General features: G+C 52.9%; 12 protein-coding genes across 12 annotated transcripts; 7 read left to right on the top strand and 5 right to left on the bottom strand.

Moving 5' to 3' along the window:
- Window positions 1-257: 257 nt before the first annotated feature.
- M409DRAFT_36326 (uncharacterized protein) lies at window positions 258-2,046 on the top strand (the record flags this gene model as incomplete). The annotated part of the gene is made up of 6 exons (XM_033810538.1): window positions 258-461; window positions 522-621; window positions 679-921; window positions 977-1,203; window positions 1,242-1,443; window positions 1,493-2,046. 6 exons carry the CDS (start codon window positions 258-260, stop codon window positions 2,044-2,046), a joined length of 1,530 nt encoding a protein of 509 aa, XP_033669570.1.
- Window positions 2,047-2,297: 251 nt separating this feature from the next.
- M409DRAFT_21420 (uncharacterized protein) lies at window positions 2,298-2,744 on the top strand (the record flags this gene model as incomplete). The annotated part of the gene is made up of 1 exon (XM_033805849.1): window positions 2,298-2,744. One exon carries the CDS (start codon window positions 2,298-2,300, stop codon window positions 2,742-2,744), a length of 447 nt encoding a protein of 148 aa, XP_033669569.1.
- Window positions 2,745-2,902: 158 nt separating this feature from the next.
- M409DRAFT_21419 (uncharacterized protein) lies at window positions 2,903-4,638 on the bottom strand (the record flags this gene model as incomplete). The annotated part of the gene is made up of 3 exons (XM_033805848.1): window positions 2,903-3,001; window positions 3,089-3,815; window positions 3,869-4,638. 3 exons carry the CDS (start codon window positions 4,636-4,638, stop codon window positions 2,903-2,905), a joined length of 1,596 nt encoding a protein of 531 aa, XP_033669568.1.
- Window positions 4,639-6,010: 1,372 nt separating this feature from the next.
- On the top strand, window positions 6,011-10,291 carry M409DRAFT_21418 (uncharacterized protein; the record flags this gene model as incomplete). The annotated part of the gene is made up of 4 exons (XM_033805847.1): window positions 6,011-6,050; window positions 6,149-8,097; window positions 8,152-8,918; window positions 9,010-10,291. 4 exons carry the CDS (start codon window positions 6,011-6,013, stop codon window positions 10,289-10,291), a joined length of 4,038 nt encoding a protein of 1,345 aa, XP_033669567.1.
- A 325-nt stretch (window positions 10,292-10,616) lies between these two features.
- On the top strand, window positions 10,617-11,276 carry M409DRAFT_21417 (uncharacterized protein; the record flags this gene model as incomplete). Its single annotated transcript, XM_033805846.1, has 1 exon — window positions 10,617-11,276. The coding sequence occupies one exon, from the start codon at window positions 10,617-10,619 to the stop codon at window positions 11,274-11,276; it is 660 nt and encodes a 219-aa protein (XP_033669566.1).
- Window positions 11,277-11,758: 482 nt separating this feature from the next.
- M409DRAFT_53311 (uncharacterized protein) lies at window positions 11,759-13,278 on the top strand (the record flags this gene model as incomplete). The annotated part of the gene is made up of 2 exons (XM_033812338.1): window positions 11,759-11,881; window positions 11,968-13,278. 2 exons carry the CDS (start codon window positions 11,759-11,761, stop codon window positions 13,276-13,278), a joined length of 1,434 nt encoding a protein of 477 aa, XP_033669565.1.
- A 514-nt stretch (window positions 13,279-13,792) lies between these two features.
- On the top strand, window positions 13,793-15,723 carry M409DRAFT_53310 (uncharacterized protein; the record flags this gene model as incomplete). Its single annotated transcript, XM_033812337.1, has 5 exons — window positions 13,793-14,143; window positions 14,189-14,464; window positions 14,517-15,407; window positions 15,464-15,551; window positions 15,608-15,723. The coding sequence occupies 5 exons, from the start codon at window positions 13,793-13,795 to the stop codon at window positions 15,721-15,723; spliced, it is 1,722 nt and encodes a 573-aa protein (XP_033669564.1).
- Window positions 15,724-16,478: 755 nt separating this feature from the next.
- On the bottom strand, window positions 16,479-17,198 carry M409DRAFT_53309 (uncharacterized protein; the record flags this gene model as incomplete). Its single annotated transcript, XM_033812336.1, has 2 exons — window positions 16,479-16,985; window positions 17,040-17,198. The coding sequence occupies 2 exons, from the start codon at window positions 17,196-17,198 to the stop codon at window positions 16,479-16,481; spliced, it is 666 nt and encodes a 221-aa protein (XP_033669563.1).
- Window positions 17,199-18,567: 1,369 nt separating this feature from the next.
- M409DRAFT_53308 (uncharacterized protein) lies at window positions 18,568-20,015 on the bottom strand (the record flags this gene model as incomplete). Its single annotated transcript, XM_033812335.1, has 2 exons — window positions 18,568-19,835; window positions 19,907-20,015. The coding sequence occupies 2 exons, from the start codon at window positions 20,013-20,015 to the stop codon at window positions 18,568-18,570; spliced, it is 1,377 nt and encodes a 458-aa protein (XP_033669562.1).
- Window positions 20,016-20,391: 376 nt separating this feature from the next.
- M409DRAFT_36339 (uncharacterized protein) lies at window positions 20,392-21,293 on the top strand (the record flags this gene model as incomplete). The annotated part of the gene is made up of 2 exons (XM_033810542.1): window positions 20,392-20,675; window positions 20,729-21,293. 2 exons carry the CDS (start codon window positions 20,392-20,394, stop codon window positions 21,291-21,293), a joined length of 849 nt encoding a protein of 282 aa, XP_033669561.1.
- A 249-nt stretch (window positions 21,294-21,542) lies between these two features.
- Window positions 21,543-22,402, bottom strand: M409DRAFT_65543 (uncharacterized protein; the record flags this gene model as incomplete). Its single annotated transcript, XM_033816562.1, has 3 exons — window positions 21,543-21,705; window positions 21,768-22,316; window positions 22,350-22,402. 3 exons carry the CDS (start codon window positions 22,400-22,402, stop codon window positions 21,543-21,545), a joined length of 765 nt encoding a protein of 254 aa, XP_033669560.1.
- A 393-nt stretch (window positions 22,403-22,795) lies between these two features.
- M409DRAFT_65542 (glycoside hydrolase family 16 protein) lies at window positions 22,796-24,055 on the bottom strand (the record flags this gene model as incomplete). Its single annotated transcript, XM_033816561.1, has 5 exons — window positions 22,796-22,957; window positions 23,021-23,441; window positions 23,492-23,733; window positions 23,801-23,874; window positions 24,031-24,055. The coding sequence occupies 5 exons, from the start codon at window positions 24,053-24,055 to the stop codon at window positions 22,796-22,798; spliced, it is 924 nt and encodes a 307-aa protein (XP_033669559.1).
- Between the last annotated feature and the right edge of the window lie 8 nt (window positions 24,056-24,063).

Genomic DNA, 24,063 nt, shown 5'->3' with positions numbered 1-24,063 from the left:
CTTCTAAGCTTCGCTCGAGATGGCCCGTTAAGATATGCAAGGTGAGCGGAACCAAAGAGTGGCGCTGCCTAGAACTCCATACCCGGGAGTTTCGATGCCATTCTCGGAGTCGTCGGCCAACCCCCTCATTCCTTTGCCCAGCCTTGTCTTGACAAACCCACCTGGTAGATCGCTTTCTCCCTGGAGCTCGATCTCACACAACCTTGCAAAGGCCGACATCGATATTTTGACCACTTTAAGCCCTCTATTTGTTCGAAATGTCTCGAATCAACAAGGCAGACGATGTTGCACTGCAGTTGGAAGAGGCAGATACGTTTGGGAACGAAGACGCTGTGAAGCCGGTGTACATCCCCAACGATGAGAGCTCCCACAAGAAGACGAAGGCTGAGAGACGGTTCATCACAAAGTGTGACTTCGTCATCGTGCCGTTGGGGGCACTGCTCTACTTCGTCGCATACGTCGTGAGCACTGTCGTCACTACTGAGCTTCTTGGAAAATCATGCTCACCTCATCGGCTTTAGGACCGCAACAGTATTGGAAACGCCCGCGTACTTGGCACTGGCATGCAGAATGATCTTGGACTATCCGGCGATCAATGGAAAAATTGCCTCTCGATGTTCTGTGAGTGTCAACTGTTTCCCCTCCCTATCACGGCTTTATCTGACCTCAAACACCTAGTTGTGGGTTACATCATCTTCATGTTACCCGGTAACATCCTTATCAAGGTCTTGCGACCCAACCGCCATCTGGGCGGCACAGCTCTCCTGTTTGGCGCTCTACTTGCTGCCATGTCAGCAGCGTCCAACTACGCAACTGTAGTTGCGTTGCGTCTTCTGATCGGCGCCGCTCAGGCATTTCTGCAAGGTATCTCGATCTACTGCTCGCTCTGGTACAAAAGAGACGAGTTCGCGACCAGACTCGGTTCGTACTTCATTTTGCGCAGTAACTTTGGGGAGCGTCTGACATTTTCCTCCAGCTTTCGTCTACTGGGCAGCAACGATCTCTGGGGCTTTCAGCGGTCTCATTGCATATGCTGTGGGAGATTCCTTACGATTGGAAAACACTGGCAGAGACTCTTGGAGATGGCTCTTCATCATCGAGGGATCTATGGCCATGTTTGTTGGTATTCTGGTTTGGTTAATCCTACCCCCTTCTCCGGAGAGTTTGAAGCAGAAGACTTGGCTGCTCTCCTCAGAAGAAGTCGTCCTCGCAAAGCAAAGAAGCTCAAGTACGTTGGAAAGGCGATAGAGAGTTCGCTAAATGCTGATATTGAAACAGCTTACAACACCCACGAATCTCGAGTCGATTGGCGACAGATTTTAACGACCATGAAAGATCCCAAGTCGTGGGTATTTGCAAGTCTAAATTGCGGCGTCTCTCTAGGAGTCTCGTCCATCAGCCTCTTCTTGCCTACCTTCATTCATGAACTTGGGTTCTCTGGAGGTGAGATGAATCTTATCTCATTGTCATCGCTCGCTGACTTGTGTGATAGAACGAACTCAGCTCTTCAGTGTCATCCCTTATGCTTGCGCTTCATGCGTAATTCCCCTGTCTCTTGTATCCGATCGCCTCAATATCAAAGGCCCATTCCTCCTGGGCACGATCCTGGTAACATGCACCGGATACATCATTCTGCTTTGCGAAGTCTCGGTTGCAGCCAAGATCGTCGCCTGCTGTATTGCAGCAAGCGGCTTATACCCATCGGTGATCTTGATGCAGGCCTGGATAGTAGGCAATATGGCGGGATACACCAAACGAGCCACGTCCTGGGCGATGGCGGAAATCTTCGGCCAGTGCTTTGGTGTTCTGGCTTCTCACGTCTACACGACTCCGCCGAGATTTATCAAGGGGCATGCGATCGTCCTGGGCCTTCTTCTCTATGCCGCAGTGATGACGGTGGCGTTGATGTGGTGGATGATGCGTGCCAACAAGAAGAAGCAGGAGGAGATCTTGCGATACGAGAGTGAAGGCATGGTTCATCCACACAAGCTGAAGTCGTTGGAGGAAGTGCAGGACTTCCACATTGACTTCAAATACATCATCTAGGATAAGTTACAGCTCAGCGGTCGATGGCGCATGAGGTGGGACTCTCGAAGGCGAGATGGTTGAGGTGAATTTCACATGAACGCCAAGCTTTGGCGTTTGTTTAGCGCTCAAACTAGCGGCTTCAGGTTGTTTCTGCCTCACGCAAACAATGGCCACCACGTACAAAACGCACTTGCCAAAATTTCTCCACTTGCTTCAACTATCCCCAGCGAACAGCTTCTCTCAACCCTACTATCGAGCCCACCAACACCATGGACGCCCCCACAGCCAGCGAGAGAGAAAGCAGAAGCACAACCTCCTCACCCAACGACAGGCCTCCAATCGCCGCCAACAACGAGCTGTGGGTCGTCCTCTCGCGCGCGAAGTCCACCTCCACCAAAGCGAAGCTGAAGAAGCTCCTCACCTTCGGCGCCAAGAAGCCCATCACATTCGTCAAGATCGAGGCGATTCTCACTTCAGCGCACGAGGTGATGGAGTTCATGAAGAGCTACGCGAGAGAGCACGAGGAGATGGAGAGACATGAGGTGGAGATTTGTTACTCAGATGGGAAGCAGGCGTTGAAGTGGGATGATGATACCGGGGGGTTTGACGAGGTGGCGACGGGGGTGAGGTTTGTGGATAGGAAGGAGAAGGTTGTGCGCGATGTTTGGGCCCAGATGGTGAAGTTCGTGGATGGGGTACGGGTGGAGATGCTTTGATCGCGCTGGAGACAGCATGGAAATGGGGAACAGAAGATAAGACACTGCTGTACCAGCATGGAAATGCAACAACATCCCACGAAAGCCATGGCCGACCATGGCTTCAACTACAATACCAAGACTTCGGCGTCGCATGGTCCTTGAAGATTGATGTCCATTCAGTCTTGCATCTCCACATCCCCGCTGCCATCAACCACACCCTGCTTGGCCAGATACAACTTCTTGTAACCCTCCCACCACTTCTCATTGACCCACAGCTGATGACCACCATAGCTTTTCAAAGCCCTTCACCACACTCGCCGCATCAGATAACAGCCACCTCGAAACCTCCTTCGCCACCTCACAGCCCTGCGATCCGCAGCTTCACCAAAAATCCGAGCATAAGCCTCCAGCCGCGGCGACTGTTCCTGGATTGTCTGCAGATGCAAAGGATTCATCTCGACATGGCCAGGTGGTTGCAGACCCATACCCATCAGCGCAGGCATCTGAGCGACAACTTCAACAGGAGCAGCCATGACGCCGTCGAAACCAATAACGCCAACAATGTTGAACTCATTATCAACGAGAAGGTTGTGAGGCCCTAGATCACGATTGACGAGACTGAAAGGACCCTCTTGTCCCGGCTTGCCGTAAAGCTGCATCAGGGTAGGAAACATCTTGGGGATGTAGTCGAATGACTCATGCTGGCGAAGAAGAGGGTCGGTGACAGTATCCGCAGCGATGAAGACCTGCCCGGCGAGGTCCTTGTAATACTCTTCAGCCGTGTTCCATGGTCCTTTACCAGTCTCGAGCTCAGGACCAATCTTGAAGCCGTCGCCGTCTTCGTACAAGCTTCCGATTTGGTCGAATTGAATACTTGCGAGCTCGATGTGGATTTCTGCCACTCGTCGCCAGAAGCGCTCGTTTTGAGCTGGGGTGCCGTATGTGCCGTATTGACATCCTCTCTTCTCCGCCAGCTCCTTTGCGGGATCACCTGAGATGTACTGCATGAACATGTAAGGCGTTCCGAGTTCGTTGTCGGGATTGAGGTCGTATGCGACGATCTCGGGAATGGGTAGGGTGGTCTTCTGCCTACGTCTTGATCAGTACGCACTCATCTACTCTCGACAATGAAGAATACTCACCTCAAGAACTTGGTCGTCGCAATCTCCATTCTCATAACACTCTCAACATCCATCGCCTCTCGATCACCAAAGACAGAGGAAAGAGCGGGCAGCCTCAATCGAACGACCCAGCTCACTCCATTGTCGAAATGGACGCCCCTGACGAGATTGAAGTGGCCAACCCGATGCGCCTGGCCGAACTTGCAGAGCTCACCTCCTCGAAATTTCGAAGCGACTGCGGCTACAGCATCCCAGTCCATCGAGAGCACGAACTGATTGGTTCTGAGCTGTAGTGCTTTTTCTTCTTCGCTCGCCTCCTCTTGATGAGCATCTTCGGAAGTCTCGGCGTGGATTGGTCCGTCCGTTATGGCGGATTGGTCTGCACCTGGGAGGTCCTCGATCGATTGATCTACTTGTGGGTCGAGATCAGTAGTAGCGGGCTCCTGATGATGTACACCCACGTCTTGTACCATTCTTGTGTCTTCGCCGGGCTGGTCTCTTTCCACATCTCCTGTCAGCAACGACGGAATCACAGTATCATCATCACTCGCAGCAGCTTGCATGGCAGCCAACTTCGCAGCTACTGTCGCATTGAAAGCTGCCCTCTCCTGTTGCAGAACAACCTGTCCTTGTCGATGGCCAGCCAGATTCGCGTGTGCATCGTCTCGCATCTGCACGAGTTGTGCACGAAGGCCAAGTGCCGCTCCGCGGATGTCTTCATCAGGAGTCACCTGGCGTTGTGAGCGACGTGTGGGTCTGGCACGGCTTGAACCTCTTCCTGAAGTAGACATGGCAGTTGTGGCGATACTTTGAAATGGGCATGGACATGACCAAATTCATGGGCATGAAATACGAGAGATGCTGCGGAACGGATTCATTGCCTTGTCTCAAATTCCGTGCAGCAAACTGGTTTGAAAGCGGGAGAAACAACTCTGTCCAGACATGCAGCATGAGGCAGCCCTCGAGGTCTACTGGTGGTTTCACACCAAACACTTACAGCCATTAGGCAGTGTCGTCGCAGAATTGCTGATTGTGATGAGGAAACAACATCCCACGATGCTGTCGCGGCACCAGGAGGCCTCTCCTCGTTTCTCAAACATGCAGTCGAGTGATCGTCTAGCCAAGCCGTGGACGGCTCGCATGTAGAATGCGACAGTCTCATACATTTCGTCGGTCAGTAATGAAAGACGTAGGATGTTTGAGAGCGTGTGTAGTTTTCAGATAGCAAAAGTAGCTTTCGTTAAAGACGATGTGGTGGTGATGTGAAGGCAAGGTGGAGTGAAGTCAAGCCGAACCAGGGCAAGCTTTGGTGGTCACGACTTCTGGCTGCCACGAGATTTGACATCAAGTCACGAGGTGATGTTGATTTTGTCTTCCGCGTTCCCGAGGGCACTCTTTCCGCTTGAGCGCAGTGCAGGTGAATGAACAGCACCCCATCGCATGCGAACGCCTTCGACGAACACGCAAGAACGATCATGGGATTGGCGGATATGAGACAGCAAGAGCAAGGAAGCCAGCTATGGATACCGCGGTGGATGTGATGATGAGGTCTTCCAACCTCACCCCTTGCCAAAGCGCTTCAAGCGCGCAACAGACAACAGGCTAGACGAGACTTCATTGTCTGTCGAAGCTTGACGATGGGCCGTCGGCTACAAGCTCTCCAGCATGTGACAATTGCTTTTCCGCGCACTGTGAGGAGATCGACATGCTCGGGCGGTCGCTCCTGCCACCACCAACACCTGCCTCACAACTTCACCCACATCGCTCGCCATCGCAGCCGTTGGACCCACCCAAGTGAGTGAATTGGACGGCGGCGCTTTCCGCACATCGATCTGGAGGATGCAGGCGAGATTCTGGCATCCCAACGGGAATATCACTTCGATCTGACGTTGATCTAGGCCTCGTCGCGCGATTGATGAGGTCGGGTTAAGGTTTGCGCAGGAGCTGTCCCAATGGCGGGGAACGAGCACGCCATAGCACGAGTCGCCCACTAATGCACTACACCTCCGGCATCTGCCTCAATCGAGTCGGGAATCCATCAAATCTGCCAATCAATCTGCCAATCAATATGCCCGAGGACATCTTCACGCCTGCGATTGAGCGCCAGCCTGCCGACGAGCCAGCAGCAACCCCCCAAGACGCCATCCGCGCGGGATTGTCACCATGTCGCCAGCAGCGTCATCGCCAGCACCACCACCACCAGGTAAGGCAGTACCGGCAGCTCCCAGCTCCATCCTCTCCTCCAATCTCACCCAAAATATCTCCCATCGCCCCGGTTCAAGTTCATGAGCCCTGCGCTAGGGTGGCTGGTCGCTGCAACAGCCTGGTTCTTTGGCCCTAGTCCCCTTGCTCTTATTACCACTGCGTTGGTCCTCCTCCTCCCCTTCCTCCAAGGCTCTGCACACTCCGCCGCCAAGATGCCCTCCGCCTACTCCAACTCCCCCTTCCTCTCCCTCCGCCCCGATCACGACTGCGGCCGCACCAAGAGCCCCGCCAGTCCCTCCACTCCCTCCAAGAGCTTCGCCTCGCTGAGCACTCCTGCCACCTCCGTCACCAATGGCAACGGCTACAGCCATACGAACGGCCATTCCAACGGCCATCTGAACATCAACAGCACACCCGACGAGTTCCTCAAGCTCGACAAGCCGCAGCAAGACCTGCTCCTCCTACACGGCCCACGCCAGAAGTACTCGCTGGAGAAGTCGAAGGACATCCCAGCTCTCGAAGGCGAGCGCGAGATCCTCATCCAAGTCCTCGCCATTGGCTTGAACCCCGTCGACTGGAAGGGCGCAGACTACGGCTTCAGCCAGCCCAGCTACCCTTGGGTGAACGGCAGAGACTTTGCCGGAATCGTCGTCAGAGCTCCAAGAGACAGCAGTCGCATTCAGCAAGGTGATGTGGTCTTCGGCCCATCCACCGACTACCGCGACGTGAGGAAGGCCGCATACCAAGAGTACGTTGTTACCACAGACTACAATGTCACACGGATACCTGCGGGCGTCAGCGTCAAGGAAGGCGCTGCTCTCGGTGTGGCATACGTTGCTGCGCTCGTAGCACTGGGCATCAGCTTTGGTGTGGACTTCTCCAACTTGAGAAACGCACCAGCCGGCCCAGATCTCCTACACGCCGCTCGCCAGGTTGACCCCCGTGCTGTGCCGGAAGACATTCGCGACGAGATCTTCTCGGGCATTCCAAACTCAGAGCGCCCACAGCCAGGTGAATGGATTGCCATCTGGGGCGCGAACAGCATGACTGGCCAGGTCGCTCTCCAGCTCGCCAAGCAGGCTGGTTTGAAGGTGGCGTGCATTGCTGATGTCGCTCGAGGTGGAGCACGTTTGTCTGAGTTGGGCGCCGACTTCATGGTTGACCGATACGACGACAAGCGCGCAGTGGACATCATCAAGGCTGTGACCGGAGGCAAGCTCCGTTTTGGAATCGACTGCAACGGCAAAGACTCGGCAGCATCTCTGGAGCAGGCTCTCCAGCAATCTGAAACCGGACTGAAGTCACACCTTCTCGGGTTGACCGGTCTGCCCAAGGCCGCAGCGCGTGGTGTGGTGCATCACAAGGTCCCAATCAAGCTCTTCCACGAAGCTCCTCACATTGGTGAAGCCATGTCGACTTGGCTGGAAGATCTTCTCGTGGCTCAAACCTTGAAGCTGCCAGAAGTTGAGATTGCAGAGGGTGGCTTGGCTGGTATCAACGATGCTCTCGACCGCATGCGCAAGGGCCTCATCAACGGCAAGCGCATCGTCGTTCCAGTTGGCGAGAACAAGAGCGGTGCCACATCACCAGCTCCCAATGGCATCGTTCCAAACGGCATCAGCAGTGTCGTTGATGAGTCTCACGATCTTTCCTATGCCGATTCGCTCAACTCCGACCCAGATCGTGTGAGATTCGCTTACTGGGTGCCCAACGTGTCCGGTGGTCTGGTCATTAGCAAGATCAAGCAGCGAACAGACTGGGGCCTCAAAGCCAATGTGCGATATGCGAGGACTGCTGAGGCGGTTGGTTTCGAGTATGCTTTGTCACAGATTCGATTCATGGCTGGGTATGGTGCTGAGAATCAGCATGAGCCTGTCTCGTTCTCTCAAGCTCTCCTCATGGCGACTGAACGACTAAAGGTCATTGCCGCGCTTCTCCCTGGTCCATGGAATCCGGCTGTTGCTGCCAAGCAGATTGCCTCGATCGACAACTATTGCGACGGACGTGTGTGCGTTAACGTCGTTTCTGGTTGGTTCAGAGCTGAGGTGAGATATATCCTCGAGTAACGCTCCCTATTCAGCGCATTAACCTTCTTTTAGTTTGCTAGCATCGGTCAATGGTGGCTCGACCACGCCGAACGCTATCGCCGCAGCCGTGAATTCATCGAATGTCTGAAGGGTATCTGGACGAACGAGAAGTTCTCCTACAAGGGCGACTTCTACCAGTTCCACGACTACCCACTCAAGCCCAAACCCCTCAACCTCCCAGGCCGTCCCTACCCCGAGATCTTCCAGGGCGGCAACAGCGACGACGCAAAGGGCAACGCCGCTTCAGTCTCCGACTACTACTTCATGAACGGCAACACTCTCGAAGGCTTCCAGACCCAAATCGCCGATGTGAAGGAGCGCGCCAAGAAGAACGGTCGTGAGGGTCAAGTCGGCTTCGCGCTAAACGCCTTCGTCATCTGCCGTGAGACGGAAGAGGAGGCTATCCGCACACTGCAAGAGATCCAGGGCAAGGCTGATCTCGAAGCTGTGGAGGGCTTCCGACAACAAGTACAAAACGCCGGCTCTTCCACCTCGAACAAGAGCGGCATGTGGGCGAACTCGAAGTTCGAAGACTTGGTCCAGTACAACGACGGCTTCAAGACCAAGCTGATCGGCACTAAGGAGCAGATCGCCGAGCGAATCGTCCTGCTCAAGTCGCTCGGTGTGAACATCATCCTCACAGCATTCCTGCATTACGACGAGGAAATCGAAGCGTTCGGACGGGAAGTCCTGCCGCTGGTCAGAGAACTCGAGAGGTCGGGACGAGGCACCGACCAGGCGAAGGAGATTGAGCTGACGGGAGATGTCTATCGCAAAAAGTGAGCGATTCTGAATGGTTCTTTTGTACAGATTGAAACACGCTTGTTGGAATACGGATGTTGATTCTAATTTGCGATACCTTTGCTATAGTCACCAGTCTTCATCTGTTGATGAAGGAGAATCGAAAGTTAATGTTGTGTCTGAGAAGACGAGTGTTCCTTCCCAAACTCCGCAGAAGCAGTGGGCTCCCGTGTCTGGGAGTGCAAGGAGTGGACAACGGTCTTTCCAAAGCCTACGACCTCCACAAGTATCTGAGGCGACGACGACAACTAGTACGCACGCTTCCAACCCGTCGACTGCACCTAGATCGAAATGGACACCCGGTGGCTGGGTCGAAAGCGAGCAACAGAATGTTCAAAAGCCGACTTCATCGGACGAGGCTCAGGAGACGACGACAAGAACTCAGCCTACATCGAAGTGGACTCCGGCAGGCTTCAAGAATGAAGAACAGCCACAAGAAGAGAAATCAAACATAATCTCAAGCAAAGACCAACTCAAAGACCAAGTCAAGGCCATCGCCAACCCGAAGACGATAGCAAAGGCAATCGCGGACAAGATTACCCCGTCAACAACTGAGAATGAAGGGGTTGAGGAGACTAAACAACCGGTGCCAAATGCTACTATATCACCCGGTCATGGCAATGTGCCGAATCAATGGGATGAGCCCCCTCCGCCAGAGATCTTGACCGCCCCAACAACCAGTCGAGACGTCAACAGCAGTACAACGGCACAAGGCACCGCACCAGTGCAATGTGACGAACCTCCCGAAGCTGCAGATTTGCCAGCGAAATCAGAGAGAAGGCCGCTAGTTTTTACCGCAGGGGATCTGGATGGTAAGGTTGGCTCAGGTAGTGAGCCTGCGGAAGAGAACTCGACGGTACCGGTGCAGTGGGAGGATGCGCCTGAGGGACTGCTTGATGCGAATGCGTCGAGGAAATTGGAGAGTAGGCCTTTGATTTTTGCGGCGGGGGATACGCAGGGTAGGCTGGGCGAGAAAGAAGAACAACCACAATCCCCTGCAAAGGAGGGTTCTATTGCTGCGACTGAACCCGTTCAAAAAGTGAAGACTCCTCAGACTGCGACCGAGACCAAAGCTTCCACGACAGCCCAGTCAACTCCGAACGCGACTGAACCAACGACGTCCAGCACAGCACAGCGACTTCAGCCCACAGCAGTGAAGGATAGTCCGGAAGTAGCGAAGAGACAGGATGTCAAGACTGATACGAAGAGAGATTCCACCATCGCAACACCAAGACCATCAACAGCCACCAGTGGTAGTGTGAAGTTTGGCAAGGAAGGCAGCGTCAAGACTAAAGGAGTGTTCAGCAAAATCCGACATAGCCTGAGGAAGGCATCCGGGAAAGAACAATGAACCGTCAAACTCCTTTACCACTCGATTGGGATCGTTGCACTACATTCGCTTAGGGGTCCCAATGAGACAAAGAGGCCAGCTGAGAGCTATCAGCCGACAGGTCAAAGCCATCACCTACGATCTTGGCTTTGGAGCTCCCCTGGTCAGCCTTGTGCTGGATGTGGTGTCATTCGACGAGTGCGGCTGGCGAGGCGCGAATGCGAGAGTTGTTTCGCTTGGACCCAGCTTGGAAATTGATACCTGAGGAAGATATCTCGAAGACATAAGAGAGCGTTCAAACTTGCGGACGGGTCTCTGGAGCATAGTCGAGAGATAATTTAACCAAATGGCGAAGACACATTCTGCACCCACCGCTTCCACAGCTGGAACGAGCTCAACACCCTCAACAACCTCTAGCGACAACGAACCGTCCCCTCCAGCCCCAATAAAACAATACAACATCACCCGGGCCAAATACTGGTCCTACAAAAACCTCACCCTCACAGACTCCTCCACCTCCCAACCCGTCTACACGGCCACAACAACAGTCTCCCTCTCCACAACGCCGCAAATAAACCTCCACTCCCCATCCACCCCCTCCCAAACCCTCGCCGCCATCCGCCTCACGCATTCAAAGAACTTGCTATACAAACTCGGCCCGGAAATCGACTGCACCCCAAAGGTTGAATGGAGCAAAGCCGTCTCGGAGTCGAAACTCGGTCGCTGCGTGCGATTCGAGGTTGGTGGGAAGGTGTATCGATGGAAGAGGACGCATAAGCGGGAGTGGGGGGCGAGGCGGTGGAGTGATCGGTGTTTTAAGATGGTTGAGGGGGAGGGAGGGGAGGCGAGGGTGGTGATGGTGTATGTGACGGGGAATGTGTTGAGGGGGTTGGAGGTGGGGAGGGTGTTGGTTTTTGAGGAGGTGGATGCGAAGATGGAGGTAGTGGGGTTGGCGGTTGGGTTGGCGGTTGGGTTGGGGGTTGTGGAGAGGGTGAGGAAGGATTAGGGCTGGGTTTTTTGGGAGGGCGGGTGTTCTTTGAGGGAGGGCGTGTTGTTTCTTTGCCATGTCAATTATGTTGATCGAAGAATCGCTTAAGTCGAATATTTGATGGGCACAACCAAGCTAAATGCAAGAGTGACTCCCATTGTAGCAGTGCCCCAACTTGTCAATGTAATACAAGTGAATGTCAGTTAGTCTTGCGTGAGCCATGTGCTCTACCATTGTCCGATAAATGCGGTTAGGACTTCTCGTGGGATTTGCATGTGATTCGTTTCCGTTGGTGTGGTACAGCCAAGGCTGAGCGCCAAGACTTTGGGGCTTCCAGCCACCTTCACTTCCTTTTCTTCTTTCTACCAATAATTCATCGCCACGCATCAATATGCCATCTTTCTCCCGACCATGACTGGTCAAAATCCGCGGTTTGCTTGGCCGATGTCCTGGATGATGGCTGTGCGAGAGGGGCAGAAGTTTATCAAGTCGCGTTCGCCATGGCGGAGTTGCTAGCGGAGGCGGATCGGGCGATCAGGATCAGGACTCGCGATCAGGCTCGGGCAAGGGTTCCGAGACTGAAAGATCAAGCAACATACTGCACCTGTTGTTTTAATAATAAGGTGCGGGCGTCTTCCTTTCGCTTTACCGGCCGCCAAACTCATCACCTCGGCAGCGTATTCATGAAGCTCATTGCCCATCCCTTCAGGACTCTGGAAAAACGCAAGCCCTTCGTCTTGCCGAGAGATTTCAAGTTCGCAGGCCACCCCCTGCTACCAGACAGGGTCTTTTGGGTATTCAGCTCATTCAGCATATCGACCATCTACACCCGCATTCGTCATGGATCGAGTTGCTCCCCATGAGACTAGGCCACGATGCCCATACCGATCTGGCGGCCCTTGCATTGACAGAGTCACTGGATTATCACTTCGGCGGCAGGGTCGCTGAGTCTCACTTCAACGCGGCCATGCTCTGCTATGACAAAGCTGTCTCCCACTTGCGAAATGCTATCGAAACGCCAACCCACGACACCTTCAAGGATGCCACCCTTATCACCGTAGCGCTACTTACAGTGTGCGAGTTGATGATCAGTAACCACTCCACCGTTCGACGGCGGAACGTGTTTATTCACTGGTCTGGATTGAAGTCGGTCTTCCTGGCCAAATACCAGCCGTCTCAAGTCAGCGACATGGGTAGAGCGATTCTATATAACCTGTTCGATTGCAGTTTTGGGGTTGCCTGCGCTACTGGAACTCGCTCGCAATTTGACGACGGCATATGGACGCAACTCGAGCCCGCAACCCTTCACGGGATGTCCACGCACGCCTTTGTTCTCAGGAAGCTCACGAACATGCTAATCATTCGCACTCCTCGCTTGATCGCCTGTGTCAGGTCGCTGCGGGAAATGACAGGTTCGGTAAACAGAGATCTGTTGTGTGAAACAGCTACGCTCGCGACCGAGTTGTACCGATGCCAGGACGAGCCTGCAGAATCAGCTGTACTCCATCGTGTGAGAGTGGCAAAGACGAAAGACCCTTCATCTCGTGCGGTCGTTCCTTACTCTTACACGTTCCTGGATATCGACGACTTCAATGCCGCCGTACTCAACTGGTCAATGAGACAGGTCATCCTCAATCTTTGCCTGGCCGTTTGTCATCTAATGCCGGCAGACCTGTGCCCTTTCAACATGGCTACCATCAAGACTATGAAGGCAGAGAAGCAGCAGCTGGCCATGAACCTAATGATGTCCTGGGAGTTTGCGGAAACGCTGGGCCCATTTGCGACACTCTGGGTGGCGAAGGGACTGCTGCAGAACTGGCTCCAGCTGAGAGGCACCGACAAATTCAAGAATGTGCCTACTGCGGATGTCATAGCGTGGGCATTGCCGAAGATGAATCATCAGTTCAACGAGTGGCTTGCGGAGGATATGAAGGAGAGCGATATGGATGTTGCGGCTGACTTGCTAGTTGGGGGACCTTTGATTGGATTCATCGCCCAGACTGGACCTCAGACTCCTTGATGGGTGCAACAATCTGCGGAGCTCGTTGCTTACCTGGTCTCTTCAAATTGGCGATGGGAAAGAGGGTGGGTGCTCGCATTTCCATGAGAAGAAACGACTCCTCCAAGAATGATGAGACGCGGCCTTTCATTCTGGCAAGGCTGTCCACCCGAGGCTATCCTCGTGGTTCCGCTCAAAGTGGAACGCAGTCGCAACCAACCCGTTGTTAGAGGACATCGGGCATAGCTGCCACAAGCGCACTACTGCGAGTACTTTGCCCGAAGAGGATTTCTGTGGCATTCAATGCGATCAATTGGTTATAAGATCCTGTCCCAAGCTGCAGCCCACTTGGCCTATCGACCTGAGCTCGCGTTATCGAGAACCGAGCTTCCAGACTCAACACTCGAACCACTTCAGAGTCTACGAGAGCTGAGTCCCTACTCCACTACTTCTTCTTTTGCCGTCGAACGTCTGCTGGAGTCGGACACGTATGTTCGTTGCTTCTACTGCTCAATCTTACGTGGCAACCACCGCGATGGTGTCGGCAACTGCGACTACTTCCAGCATTGCTCAGCCGTGGCGGACCAAGTCTTCTTGGGAAGAGCTTGTTAAACAGAAGATATTGAGTCTTCAAGACGATCTCCCTGCAGCCTGGCGCTTGTCGGTAGAGCTATTGGAGAGATATCGACCCTCTTCGCTTGACCATTCATATATCATAGATGCAGGCAAAGTCCTCCACGACGCTCCGTTTTTCTCGGATCATGAGTTCAATATCACGGAACATAACACAGCGACGCAGTTGGTTGGCAAGTTGGCGAGAGGCGAACTTACGGCAGTCGAGGTCACCACGGCGTTCTGCAAGAGGGCCGCTATTGCAGGCCAGCTGGTCAGTCTCTTCCTCTAGGAACAGACGAGTACTTACAACGAGCAGTTGTCCTGTCTTACCGAGACCTTCTACTCCAAGGCCTTGGATCGTGCAAAGACTCTTGACGAACACTTCAAGCAAACAGGAAAGACTCTCGGACCTCTCCATGGACTACCGATCAGCATAAAGGATAGTTTTGACGTTGGAGGCATTACGACGACATGCGGATTCGTAGCCCTTCTCGAAGTCGGGCAGGCGAAGAAAAATGCTCCACTGGTCGACATGCTGCTGGATCTCGGAGCTGTCTTGTATGTGAAGACTAATGTCCCACAGACGATGATGGTAAGAACGGCTTGGTCGATGTCGATCTATCGGAGAGCTTATTGATTTCCAGACTGCCGACTCCGAGAATCACATATACGGCCGTGCCTTGAATCCCCTGAATACAGCCCTGACTGCTGGTGGAAGCAGTGGAAGCGAAAGTTCTCTGGTCGCTTTCAAAGGAGCACCCCTGGGAGTGGGAACGGACATCGCAGGCTCGGTACGTGTACCGGCGTTGTGCTGTGGCCTGTATGGCTTCAGATCAACTGCAGATCGTCTGCCTCTGTTCGGTCAGGAGTCGATCAGAACCGAGTTCGTCTATCGTGGCATCCCCAAGATCCAAGCCTGCGCTGGGCCAATCGCACACACGATGGAGGACTTGGAGCTCTTCATGGCTAGTGTGATTGGACAACAGCCTTGGAATTACGACTCGCTATCATTCGCGGTACCATGGCATACAAGCTTTGAAGCGAAGACCGATACGAATACCAAGCTGAGGATTGGAGTATTGCCAGAGCATCCAGAAGCACCACTTCATCCTCCTGTAAGACGTGCATATCACGAAGCCATTGCCCGTCTGCAGAAAGCTGGACATGAGATGATTCACCTGCCTGAGGACCCTGCAACAGACATCAATCTCGCAAACCGCATAGCATATCAATACTACTTCTACGGACCGAAAAAGGCTGATCTCCTCGCAGCCAGCGGCGAGCCAATGGTGAAGTCTGTCGTCGGGCATATAAATCCCCTCTTCACGGGAGACTTGCCGGTATCCATGGAAGCAGACCTCACTACACAGATGGAGGGGCTGTGGAGTTCTCGTGCCAAGTATACTGATGCGTGGAGGAAGGTTTGGGTGGACAATAAGCTGGACATCGTCCTCTGTCCCGGGGCTCATTGTACGGCTGTCGCGCATGATACCTGGGGATGGCCGTTCTACACGGCCATTTGGAATTTGACAGATGTGAGTTGAACCCAATGCTTTGGTGGTATTGGGACGTTACTGATACATTTGCCTAGTTTCCCTCTCTTGTCATACCTTTTGGGAGAGTCTCGAAGGAATTGGATCCTGATGGGTTCCCGGCAAAGAGCCATTCACAACCCGGCTGTAAGTGCTCTCTACCCTCTTCATCACCTAGCTAAAGTATCTGACAATATCATCAGATGACCCTGAACTCATCGATGGTGCTCCTTGCGGGGTGCAAATCGTCGCCCCGAAATTCCAAGATGAGGCGTGTTTGTGGGCTGGCAAGATCATTGACCGTGTTCTCCATCAGTAAACCCGAGGTCTAGAAAGTCCATACAAATGCCATGAAGCGAGTGGCTTGGTGCTTTGCGAAGCTCTTTCTTATATGAGAAGATACAATGTTATCGATGGGAGCTAACTTGAGTCAGATTGACGCTCATTTGCCATACAGGCCAATTCACTTACCACTTTAGACCTAAACTTTAAAATGTGGACCCGGAATGTCACTCGTGCTCAACATGTCAAATTGGGAGACCTTGACTGGCCGCACGGAGCTTTGGAGCGTGCATCAAGCACTTCAGATACTTGTTGACAAAATTGAAGCGACGGGTAATCTCTAAGAGCGGAAATCGACTACCGACGAAAGGCTTCAGGCCGGCCAAGGCTTCCAAATCTGTTACGTATTGGCTGCATGGACACACCATACGCAAACCATCATATACCCCAGTACTGGATGGCATCATACGTCTTGTGAGGGACGTCTACCGTGCGTCTTACTGTCGTTGTCCGCTTGCGTACTGTGTTCGAGTGCTGATCGATCTCAACGCAGTTATGAACAAGACTGGCCGAGCAAACAGGAATGACAGTCCTGGTGTCCATGTCACAATATTTTCCGTCTACGCCCACAAAGTCTGGTCCCCAAGACTCATCATGGTGGCACAGTTCCGTCGCTGTCTGGCCCGAGAGGTCTGATACGATCAATGTGCTGTTCATCCACGTCGGGCGATCTCTCTGCCCTCGTTTAGCGGGCTTGTCTGTTTACACGTCTTTGTTAGCACTTCGAATAAGTTATCGTAGTTGGAACCACTTGCCATTGGTAGGCTCACTGTCCCTTGCCCAAAGAGTAGACGCGCACACATGGTCCGCTCCTGCGTTGACCGTGTCCACAGACAGTTCTCCGTAAGCTCGAACATTGAATTTCATCGCCCCATAAGGATAGTCCGCAGAATGATCCGCATCGAGCCAAGCGCAGACAGGCCTCCACGAGCAGCAATATTTAGGACATGGTTCCTGGAACTGGCCCGCTTCTTGATTGCCCGCATGGTACCAGTAATCCTTCCCAATGTCTCCAGTCCATGCGCCACCGACACTACCGTCGTATTGAGAGACCGAAATCCAAGAGATGCACGGAGCGTTTTTCGTGGCACTGATGCTCAGGAAGTCGGTCTGGATACCAGGAGTGTCTTGCCTCACGGTGACCTCAAGAACGCCACCTATATCAATGGAGTCGCCTTGAGCTCTCCCGATGTAGACGTTGTTGTAGTCATAAGCATAGATGCCGTCTATACCTCCTCCCTACTACCCTGTAAGTATACGCCGCTGGTATCGGGAGCTGTCAAGGAATCATACCACGTTACCACTGTCACCAGGCTCGCCCAAACCCACTTTGATCTGAACATGTGCACCGGCAGGATCTGTCTGGGTCGGCATGTTGTTTTTGCCAAATCCAATAAGCCCAAGAGCTCCGGCAACGAGCCCAATGGCATTGAGGGCGAACTCGCCTGACATTGTTTGGTTTCGAACTGAACCTGTTGAGTGGGTGAATGATGTGAGTGTAGGGAGGACGCAGCAGACATTCCAGTGCTGAGTGTGGAAATTAATATGCTGAACTTGTTACACAATCCAGTGCTGCGGCCGAGTGAAATCCAAGTGATGCACAGCAAAATTTGTTGGTGTCATTTTGACAGTTGTCTGTGGCACATAGCTGCTGCGCCAAACATCTTGATATTTTCTACTCGAATCGAAAGTTCACCGGTCAGGCTTTCATAACGGCGTCTGTGACACGTCGAGTCTCAGCTTCGGACACATCGGTGATTTGTGATGAAGCTCAGCTTTCACAAACAACAGAAAGTATTGACCGGTGTCTTCAACATCCATCAGATTGCTTGATGACGTTGAAGATGCATTACACAGCGTTCGAGGCTCAAGTCGAGAGTGTAAAGTTAAGTACAGAGCCCTCGTCCGGAATATCTTTTCGTCGACCCAGATCAATCAGCGCACGAAGCCTCAAGTCATGCTTTCCAAAATAATCACGATCGGACTGCTAATCATTGCTGGCACAACAGCCTCTGTTCTTCGCAGAGAAGAGCCCGAGTGCGAGGACGGCGCCATCGTGGGCGGATACGAGAGTGAACATCGTGAGTCACGCTCCTAGTCGTGCCATTGACAATTCGATTTTCATCACTAATCTGCATCTTGGAACTAGTCAAGGACTGCGAAGCTCATTGTATCATGAAGGAGACCGCAGACAATGGCAACAAGGGCGGTGCGTGCAAAGGCCACTGTCACTGCGAGGTGTACAATGTACTTCATTCCGCTTGCATGGGCTGGTGGATCTGCTGTAGGTGTTTATTATGTCACGAACTAGGCTGAAAATTACTGATGACATTACAGAGAGAGGGCAATTTGCCAGAACATGGCTGCGATATGCAATCCGCTTTGTAAAGCTCACGCTTTGCTCATTCACTTCAACCCAACGAGAGTTTTCAATGATGCTGTCCGGTTTCAATCCATTGCCTTAAAAGCAGCGACTTGTATTGGGCATACTTCCAATATGACAACTCTAGTAAGTCGGAGTTCACCTGCCTACACGTTTTAGCGACAAGCCGATAAGTGGCTCGGAACGTATATCGACTTGCTTGACAATGTTACGCTCAATTCATCCGCGACATTTACATCCCTCACACAGTATCTCAACTACGCTCACTGATATGAAAGCTATTAAATGCATCCCCGTATGCTTGGCGAGCATCCCCCAGGTACTTAAGCCTGCAGACTTCACAAAGTGGCCGAGATTCTGAGCAGTAGCAATTGAAGCAATTACATCTTCAACCCGCTTTGTCAACAGCAACAGAAGCAATATTGTACATATTATCTATCATTTTGGACTAGATGCAATAGCTAGTACAAGACCATATCCAGTCGACCGGCCTACGTGCTGCAGTTGCGTTCTGAACAGCTCAACAAAGCGCGAGTCGATGTACGGCGTGGTCAGAGCGATCATCAAAGGATGAACGATCTCCTCAGAGTCGTAGGGCCGAACAGTGCTCGTGAAACACATGTTCTTGCCGTCTGTCGTTTTTGAATAGTCTCTACTCAAGCATCTGTCAAGGTACGAACTGATAGCCGACCGTAGACCTTCAGCCAAAGCATTGGGTTGCCGCGACACTTCCGTGATGTGAGTGGCAAGTCCATTCCTCGAGTTCGGTGCTAATAGCTCCATTGCCTGCATGCGCAGACGGCAGGTCATCATTCGATAGCCGTACCATCGGACCTCCTCCGCAGCCTTGGCTCCAGCCTCGTCAAACTCTTTGGGCTTCATACAGACATACTCCCATCCAAGCAACGCCCTGTCTATGGACATTGCTTCTCGTTCGAGGACTTCAGCCGCTTGGGAATTGGCGAGCGAGCGCTCTTTAGTTTGTAGGTTTTCCATTGATTTACGGAGAGCGATCAGGCGCACCAGCATATCATCCAAAGACAATCTGGAGCCTGTTTCGCCAAACGCTGATCCGTCTTCGAGCCAATTCGGAAGATCGATATGGCCTAAAAGAGCTGCTTTGCTTAGCATGCGTCGCGCATACGTTACCGAAAAGGTCGGTTGCTGCGGAGCCTGGTGCATGTTGATCCAGTGCTCCAGGACAGCGATGACTCCTGTGTGATGAGATTGCGACCAGACAGGTCTCTGGGCGGAGTTTTGTCCTTGTTCAAATATCGAATCTTCATAGCGGGCCATGAAGAAGATGGCCAACAAGCAAGCCCCAACATCATCCTCTCCAATGTGAAGGAGAGCAGTCTGCAAAGCTTGTAGCGCTCGTTGATAGTAAGTCGCCGCTTGGAATGCCACACGTTGCTGACATCTAACCCTCTCAAACACTGCCAAAGCTGCAGCAGATAGGGCAGCTTCCATTACGTCGATGCACTGCGTTGTGCAGAGCACAGCCTTGCGAAGGTCGCTCATGGCCGATGTTGGGACATCAGCCGAACCCAAGTAGTATTTCACGTAGTAAGCGATCGCTTCGGATACCACATCTCGCCCAATTCCAGAGGTAGTAAGAGGCGATTTTTCTGCTGTTCTTCGAGCTCCCCTAGGTCTTGACAGCTCTTTACTTGCATACTTGTTCTCCACATGAATGGTGCCGAACGCTGCACGGTAGCCATAGCACTTCTTGCTCAATCGGACACATCGTTGACATGTCGGTTTGCCGCCATCGCACTGTGCTCAGTTAAAAAGTCAGTTCCGCCAAGCTGGCTTGTGATGAGGATGACAACCTTCTTTCGGCTGTCACGGCATGGCCGACATCTATTCTCTTCTGAGAAGCGCATCTCAGAGCGCTCCGATCGATTCGATGGCAAGCCGAAGGCCGTATTATTGCATGGCGACTTCTGATGACGGACTCGATGTAAGCGAGGAGCTGAGAAACCAGTGGCAGCGTCGCCCTTTCAACAGAGAGCGAATCTGATCGGGCTCAAGTTCATCCGGGCGTCTTTATGCCCAAATCCAGGCTAGTGGAACCCCTAATTTAACCAATGCCCTTTCGCAGCGCTGGCAGTCGTTGATAATGCTCCAATGTCATGTATACTATGAGGTAACCTATGCCCGACGAACAAAGATACTTAAACGGATGTTGCGCCCTCTATCCTTTCCTCGAACCAAAGCAAGTCCAAGATCTTATACATACTCGACTGCATTTAAAATTCAATGGCGCCTCTCACGTGGCTCATAACAGGCTGTGCATCCGGCTTTGGTCTTGAGCTGGCTTACCAACTTCTAGCACGGGGAGACAAAGTCATCGCTACCTCACGCACGAGAAGCAAGATTGTCGATCTGGAAAAGCAGGGCGCGACCATCATCGAGGTAGACCCAACGCTGCCCGACGGACAAGTCAAATCCGTTGTTGAGGCCGGTATCAAGGAAGCAGGGGCAATTGACGTGCTTGTCAACAATGCTGCATACATGCTTTCGGGTGCAAATGAGGTATTGACGTCAGTCAGCAGAAAGGAACCCCCTTGAATGACAGTGTTGACGAGTGAGATAGAGCAGAAGAATGGCAATCCCATTTCGATGTCAATGTGTTCGGCGCTCTGCGAATGCTTCGCACCGTCCTACCGCATCTACGTCGTCACCGGTCAGGCACCATAGTCAATATGGGCTCGCTCTCCGGGTGGGAAGGCCATCCAGGCTCAGGGGCATACAATGCCACTAAATTCGCCATTGCAGGCATATCGGAGTCCCTGAAGCTCGAACTTGCTCCCTTCGGCATTGAAGTCGTTTGCATCGAGCCTGGGACATTTCGTACAACCTTCCTTTCGCCAGAGCATAGACACTCCAGCAGCAGCAAGATCGAGGACTATGAGGCACTGACAAATGGGATGAGAGAAGCCCTGGACGCATACCACCAAACTCAAGTGGGCGATCCTGTTAAGGGGGCAAGAGTCATCATCGAGGCTGTGACGAGGACGGGGCCGTTCAGCAACAAAGAGTCGCTGCCGGCGAGAATGACATTGGGAAGCGATGCGGCAGAGGCTGTGAGACAAAAGCTGCGGGCATTGAGTGAATCGCACGAGATGTGGTCACCTCTCACGTCCGACACCGACTGGTGAAGTAGCTTTAAAATATGGCAGATGCAATTGCGAACAGTTTGCTGTTTGAAGGAAGATTCCACTCTTCTCACGTATTTGCAAGGGTATCTGGTGCTACGTCTGCCGTCTCAGTGCCACGGAATGACGAGGAGAGACGGAAAGGGGTTTGACTTGTTCACATTGATCATTCGAATGACGGTCCAGGAGTTGAGGATAGAATAGACGCCGCACTTCCATGCCGCAGCAAAGCTCTATATCTGCCATCACTGCTCAGTACTTCGCCGGGCCGCTCCGTCCAAGTGCATCCACAGCCTGCTCCAACGTAATCACCTTGACCGGCAACAGCGGCAAAATCCCCGTCAAGATAACTTCGTTGACCTCCTGATTGCTCGTCTTGGCACCCGCCTGAAAAGTATTATTGAGGACGACATACCTGCGACAGCTATTAGCACATCCCCAGGCCTGAATCCCCCCAGACAGAAAGCAAGAACTCACACATTATAATCCAAATCAAACAACCTCAAAGCCGTCGCCAGCACCACCCCACTCGTCGCAATCCCACTCAAAACGACCGTATCGATCTTCTGCGCCCTCAAAATCTCTTCCAGCTGATTACCCGCCCCAGCGTAGAACCTCGCCTTCGGCAACACCACATCCCCCGCCGTCTCATTGACATAGAACCTCTCGTAGATCTTCGTTGTCTTCGTATCGGCCGCGCCAAATAGCTCAGGGGCTCCGTTCCTCACAAACGGCACCGCCTCGCCGCTCTGGACTCCGAGCTCCAGCTTGTGCGAGTTGACGTACGCGACGGCGGTGTAGATGGAGAGGGGAGGAGGGCTTTGTCGGTGCACGGCATGGATCCAGCAGGCGAGGTTGGAGATCCAGGCTTTGCCTGCGGTGTTGTTCTCGTAGGGGATGACGGCGCCGTTCTCGACGTCGAGGTTGAGGACGACGTAGTATTTGCCGAAGCTCAGCTTGGATGACTCGTTGGCCGGGATGCTTGGGGGAATGCAGGTTGGGTGGCAGTTGTATCCGACGCTGTTGCTGAAGGAGAGTTGAGCGGAGGCTGTGTTGGACCAAAGGGCAGCGGCGCAGGCGATCAGGCCCAAAGATCTGGATGGCAAAGTCATTGTCGTGTGTGAAATCTTGAAGCGGGTAAGTATCAATGCCAGTCATTGACAGGGACATCCCGTGAGTTCGAATAAATACTTGCAGTGTTGCTGTCCATCCCATGACGTCCAATCTAGCGCAGAACATTCCATTATCGGCAGCCTTGCCGCAAGAATTTCAGCATTGTCTGCTTCAGGCTTCGGATTTCAGCCCCTGCCACACTGCTGGGACTCCATCATTGCCTCACACAGCGACGCAGACAAAGAAGACTCCAACGGCATCATAACGTGGACGATTGTGTTTCATGCTCGCATCGAAAGCGCTGTTTGATATTGGAAAGATGCTCGTAGAAGGAACTCAGCCAGCTTCGTAGCCAACATCTGCATATCTCGGAATCTGCAATCCAACCACGCTCACTGATAAACCTTGACACTATTAACCAACCAATAAACATCCGAGAAAACATTCGGGTTCTGCGCCACATATCCATTGCAACTCGGATTGCTGTTCTTGCAGCTGGCGTAGTTGTTCCAGACCTGGCCCGCCCAGTCCCCGCAGAAGGTGATGTCGAAGATCTATACATTCACGTATCAGCACTCACTCCGTGCATATGAGTTGGAAGGAGGATTGGGACTTACGATATTCTGATTCTTCATATACGACGAGAAATCGCAGCCCGCGAAGTTGGCTTGCGGCTGTCCCCAGCCTCCTGGGTTTGGCTTGCCGGAGGAGATGTCGCTGGGGACAGCGTTTCTTGGGAAGTACCAGATCTTGATGTTCGACCCGGTCCATTGCATAGCATAGACGCCACCACCCTTGACGTTGTCAAAGGGGGTGCCGTAGCTGGTGCCGGTGTTGGAGACGACGGGGCAGCCGTTGTAGCCACCGCCGTCGCCACAGGCAGGATCGCCGACTGACGAGCCGGATTGCCCGCCGGAGCCGACGGAGACGGTGCAGCCTGGCGAGGTGTGGAGAGTCATCTGGTTGGTCGTCATGAGGTTGACGCCTTCGATGATGTCGATTTCGCCGGACGAGGGCCAGTTGGGGCCAACCATCCAGCTGGGTGGCGTTAGTATTGCAGATGGTAGATTGAACTCAGCATGACTTACAAGGCTGGCCAGGAACCACACTCAGTTCCGGGGATGTGAGCGAAGTCGCCAATGACAAGACCCTGGTTGTAGGCAGTGTTGCTCATCAGGCGCACGCTGTTCCTTCCTGTGCCGCTTGGGTTGAGGACTGAGGTGTTGTCGACACCAACGTAGACCTGGTTGCCAATGACTTTATACAGGCCCTGAGACTGGGCCTGTTGTTGGTTGACATAGTTCACGTAGCCATGAGTTGGGTCGGAGATCTAGCGAGATTCGATCAGTATGCTGTAGCAAGGAAGAATGGAGCCTCTTTTCAATAGACAAACTCACACTCTGAACACTGAATTTGCTCATCCAGTTTGACGAGGTATAACTGTCGACTAGAGCGTACGCTTGCGCGGATTCTGTAGAAACCTGCGAATGCGAAACGTTGAGGATCTGCTCGTTGGCGGCTTGGAATTGGGTCGCCTTCGAGTAATGAAGTTGTGGGATTGGCACGGGAGACGTAGGTGGGACGACGTAGCCGACTGCAGTGGATGCCAGCTGCAAGGCCACTAGGCTGATGGTATTTTGAGAAGAGAACATCTTGTCGA

This window comes from Zasmidium cellare, assembly GCF_010093935.1.
Source record: "Zasmidium cellare ATCC 36951 unplaced genomic scaffold M409scaffold_12, whole genome shotgun sequence".
NCBI lineage: Eukaryota > Fungi > Ascomycota > Dothideomycetes > Mycosphaerellales > Mycosphaerellaceae > Zasmidium > Zasmidium cellare.
Note: the sequence above shows the minus strand (reverse complement) of the source record. Positions and strands in the feature narration are given on the sequence as shown.